At 45.8% G+C, this 5,024-nt stretch overlaps 1 protein-coding gene across 2 annotated transcripts in view; it reads right to left on the bottom strand.

Annotated features, from left to right (window-relative positions):
• OSCP1 (organic solute carrier partner 1) overlaps positions 1 to 5,024 on the bottom strand; it is a 23,563-nt gene that overhangs the window by 16,714 nt on the left and 1,825 nt on the right. The window contains exon 2 of one of the 2 annotated variants that reach the window (XM_006777286.2): positions 1,645 to 1,674. The exons of the other annotated variant lie outside the window; for it this stretch is intronic. Within the exon in view, the coding sequence (XP_006777349.1) occupies positions 1,645 to 1,674 (30 nt within the window). The remainder of the gene's footprint in view (positions 1 to 1,644; positions 1,675 to 5,024) is intronic. 2 annotated transcript variants of the gene reach the window in all.

The following is a 5,024-nucleotide window of genomic DNA, read 5'->3' as shown; positions in this document are numbered from 1 at the left end:
AGAGAGACATCGACCAGCTGCCTCCTGCACATCTCCCACTGGGGATGTGCCCGCAACCCAGGTACATGCCCTTGACCGGAATCGAACCCGGGACCTTTCAGTCCGCAGGCCGACGCTCTATCCACTGAGCCAAACCGGCCTCGGCAATGCTTCAAACTCTTACCATGTTCCAGGCACTGGGCTTAGAACCTTCCATGCATTATCTCATTTAACCTCCCCAAGACAACTCTGGATTATTATCCTTATTCTATCAAGGAGGAAAACTGAGTCTTATAGAGAGGTTAAAGTCCAAGGTCACACAGCTAGTGCTGGAGTTGAAATTAGAATGGGGCTGTTTGATTCAACTCCCCTTCCTCTTAAAACTTTTGTGTTATCTCCTCAGCATACTTGGTGTGGTGAGAGCATTTAAAATACCGAGGACGATGGCTGATGACATGCATAAATTGCACCCAAATGCCGAATGATGAGAGCTGCTCATGACACTTAAAGAGGAGAAAGGATAAGGCCAGTTCTCTGAGGAACTGGCAACCTTTTCAGGTTTGCTGCTGGTTGTAGGTGAAGGGGAAACTGAAGATCTGGCATGATAGGGCCATACTGCATGCATGATATCATGCCTCCTGCCCACAACCCGGGCAGCCATGCAGCCACATGCTTCCATTTTCCTCCGTTGCTCAACAGATACCTCTGTGTGCTAAGGAGAGTGGTTCAAGGAAGGCCACTCATGTTGAACCACAATTCTTTGGTAACATGATACTATCACAGAATTGCTTTAAGGACTACACTACAGGACAACCTACCCAGAAGTGTAACTACTGCCCCAGAGGTCCCCACAAAGCTTAGAAGATGAAGAGAGAGAAAAGTACCTCAGGTGCAATATGGCCTTGTGCCTAAGTTTGCTTGGTTTTTATCTTACATACTGTTTTTGCACAAGAGGTTCAAATATAGTATAACCAATGTCTTAGCTAAAGAGAAACGCATGACTATTTTCTTTAAAACTAGAGGCTCAGTGCACAAATTCGTGCACGGGTGGGATCCAGCTGGCCCAGCCCCAATGGGGGAGGATTGGGGCTGGGCCTGACAGGAGGTTGGCCAGCCAGCCCACCCTGATTGGGTGATCAGGGCTGGGCGGCTGGGGAAAGGGGCCAATGTGTGCCCGCCCAGTGGGCCCCACCCCCGATTGGGGTTGGGGAGCAGATTGGGGGTGGGGCTGGCCATGGGGAGGGGCTATGGGAGGTTGGCCGGTCAGCCCCGCCCCCTATTGGGGTGGTGGGGTGTGATCAGGGGAGGCTGGCCAGGGGGAGTGTCTGCAGGCCTATCATGGTGGGGAGGGCTGATTGGGGGCGGGCTGGCTAGGGGGAAGGGAGAGGGCATTTGGCCAGCCACCCCGCTCTTGATTAGGGTAGGAGAGTCCCATCAGGGACTGGCTGGCAGGGGGGAGGGGCCATGAGGTTGGCCTGCCAGCACCACTCCCCACGCCCTGATCCGGATGGTTTGCTAGTTTGGTCGTGACGCCGTTATGGTGTGATGGCCACAGGCCTTTTATGATATAGATATTTAGAGTGGTCCCACTAAAAAACCCAATTGATAGAGGACTGGCTGAACTGTGGATGCAGACTGAATACATGCAACCCAGAGATAGCATACCTCGTTTTCTGTCCACCTCTGTCCATTCATCTACACGAAGCATACAAAAAGAAAACACCAGTTCATGAAGCAAAAACATCATTTTCAAGGAGGCTTTAAAAATACCAATGATCTATCTGGTCTATGAAACATTGTCATGTTTGCATCAATGTCTAATGTGAATACTCTACCTTCCATGTGAAACTTTTAAAGGGATGATGGATAAAGACGTTCCAAAAAAGCCGTAGAGTCTCTAACTTACAGAGAGTGGCCTAGGAGGAGAGGAAACTCAGATCGACTAGCTACCCTGGGCTTTGTCTTGAAAGGCTCAAGAAGTCTTCCTCTCTAATGCCACGAGAATACATATTATTCAAAATAAGGCTTTCAAAACACACTAACTTCCACGAGGAAGAGTAATTCCAAGAACAGGTAGACAAAGGAGTTCCTTTACGAATAGCCTGATTTTTTTATAAAGTAAGATTTCCCTTTCTAGAGCACAGACGGAACTGCTCAAATTAGAAAACATGAATTAAAAAGAAAAAAATGTCTATTTGTTTCTGACTTACTTTTTATACAGAGACGTGTGACTTCCAGGTAAAAAGAGGGGAGTAATGATGGGGCCACTGTAAAGAAAAGTCTTGAGGACAAAAGCAATCAGGGGATGTCAAAAGGAATGCAAATAAGGGAAAATGTACTTGTCTAGAGAAATCTGTAAGAGCTAAGAACCTTTATGGGTTGAGACCTGGCTCTACCATTTACTAGCTATATAATTTCAAGCAACTTGTTTCACCTCAGTTTCTTCATCTGTAAAATGGGATCATAACGGAACCTACCTCATAGGGTTGTGGGGATGAAATATGAAATATCAAGCACTTAGCTGGTTTCTCTTTTAGTTCCTCTTTCTCTATTGAAGGACATTGGGCACTACCCATAAAGAATGAAAGATGACTCCCCCCCCTTTTATATTTTGGGGAGATTTCAATCTAGAAAAACCACTGCCAGATAAACAGAATTCTACACACACCCACACTTAAAAAAACATAAGTAATGGTCCCCCTTGAAAACATCTGCCACTAGATTGTTTCAAAGGTAATTTCTGCAGTTATAATAAAAAAAAAAGTATGTGTCTTCAATGCACAATAACAATTGTTCCTAAGAGACCAGTCTGGAAGCACAGGCGTGCTGAGCCCTAACTGGCTGCAAAGGGCTCCCTTTGTCAGATCAGTCTCCTCTGGGAAAATTCACCATCATAGGTGTTTGGAGAGAAAACACTGGGGAAGCAGCACAAAGAGTCAGGCCTTCTTAAAGCAGATACCAGTTGCGGTAGCATAATGCCCACATCTGCTATCTTGCCGTGGCATTTAGGTTACAGGTGGTCTTGCCTAGTAGGCTGGAGGGAATTCAGAAAGATGGAGTTTCGACCCTCGTGAAGGTGTGTTAGGGAACAACGGTGCTGCAAGGGGCTCATCTACTCCAGGGGACAGGGACTACGGCTGCCTACGAAGTGAAGCTGGCAAGTGCATGCCCGGGGGAGGAGGCGTTCCCACGGCAATGAAGCTCAGCTCCGGCAGAGGCTCCGGGCGCCTGTCCACTTGCAGGTCCAGGGGAAGTGAAATCATGTCCTCTTTTTCCATCACTTCTCCAGAAGACTTGCTTGTGACAATCCCACTTTAGTTATATTTTGAGTGGGAGGCATGCCCAAGGCTATCCAGAGCTGCCTGTTCCATTGGAACTAGAAAAATAAAAATAGAACCTCAACCATTTGGATCCAATATGTGATCTTCACGTATTGGAAAAATCAATGAATGGCTCCATGCTTCAGTTTCCCCTTCTGTAAAATGAAGAACGTAAATAAAATGTAATAGGGTCTTATTTATGCGTATTTTTAAGAGGATGGGAATGAGGCAGAGGCAGGTTTTATTATTCTCACTATTGCTTAAAATGTGGGAAAACTCAATAGGCAACACTCAGAAGTTGCTCCATAGAGAGAGCACTTCCTTTCTGTTGAATGCTAAGCCAGAGGCTGCGATGCAGGGGGGGGGGCAACGACGACTGCACTATCTGCACTGGGCCTGTGGGAGCAGGATGGCCTCCAGGAGACCACTTAGTTGTGTAAGATAATGGAAACATCTAGAAGAAACATGGTTTCCATTCAAAGCTTCAACGAAGACCAGCTTACTGTGTCGGGTGTTTTATAGGTCTCCATGCACAGGCATCTGTCACAGCGGCTCCTGCTTCCTGTAGCTATACCGTCTCTACAGTGGCATAGATTAGTGTTGCTCAACTTTGAATCCCAAACTCTCAACCCTGCTTTTTCACTCCACCTTCTACAAGTCCCCATCAGCCAACCAGGGAACTTTTTATCATTTCTTTTAAAAAATCAGTTGGTATATTGGATATATTTTTCTCCAAAACCTCTCCCTTTCCTCCTGACCTTCCAACCCCCATGATTCTGGTACAGTTACCATCAGATATGGAAGTATAGTGCAGTGCCTAAGAGTATGAGCTCTAGAGCCCGATGGCCTCGGTTCAAATTCTTTACTCTTCCTCTTACCAGCTATGTAACCCTGGGCAAATTAGCCTTAGTTTCCCCATCTGTAAAATGGGGATAGTAGTATTACCTACATGATAGGATAGTTGTGGGGATTCAGGGAAGTCCTCAGTTTATGGTAAGTGCTTAATAAATGTTTGTTGTTGTTGTCATGAAGAAGCTATGTCCTTTAGTTTTTAGAATCAATTACTGAACCAGACTGATCAAAAGCACTACCTCCAGTGAATGTGCAGAAGGGCTGGATCATGTTCCACTCAGCATCTCATGTGTCATCTGACACTCATCCCAACTGTGGAAGGAATTAGTCTGTGAATGTGAATGACCAAAGATGGCTGACACTCCCTTAAGCTATATCTAGCGAACCCCTAAGGACTAATCTCCTGAAGACAAAGAAGCCAGTCCCCCAGTATTCATGAGGTCTTGCCCAGACCTCCTCTTGAAAGACAACATCTGCTACTTCTTATGCTAAATATATTGAATACATGCATTATCTCATTCAATCCTTATGACTTTGCTAATAGTATGTATGATTATTCCCATTTTATGGAAAAAGAAACAGGCTTATAGAGGTTACATTCTAAGGTCGTACAACTAGTTAAATGGCAAAGCTGGAATTGGGACCCATATCTGCATGACTCTAGAGAGCATGCTCTTAATTGCTAATTTACACCGCCTTCCAAGATGTAGACTACCCATCTAAGAGCTGACTGCCAGCTCACCAACGCCATTCACCCAAATGAACACATACAACATAGGCGCCAAGGAAAATGAAACCTTCTAGAGCAGTGGTTCTCAACCTTCCTAATGCCGCGACCCTTTAATACAGTTCCTCATGTTGTGGTGACCCCAA

Source organism: Myotis davidii, unplaced genomic scaffold (assembly GCF_000327345.1).
Source record: "Myotis davidii unplaced genomic scaffold, ASM32734v1 scaffold88, whole genome shotgun sequence".
NCBI classification, from domain to species: Eukaryota; Metazoa; Chordata; class Mammalia; order Chiroptera; family Vespertilionidae; genus Myotis; species Myotis davidii.
Note: the sequence above shows the minus strand (reverse complement) of the source record. Positions and strands in the feature narration are given on the sequence as shown.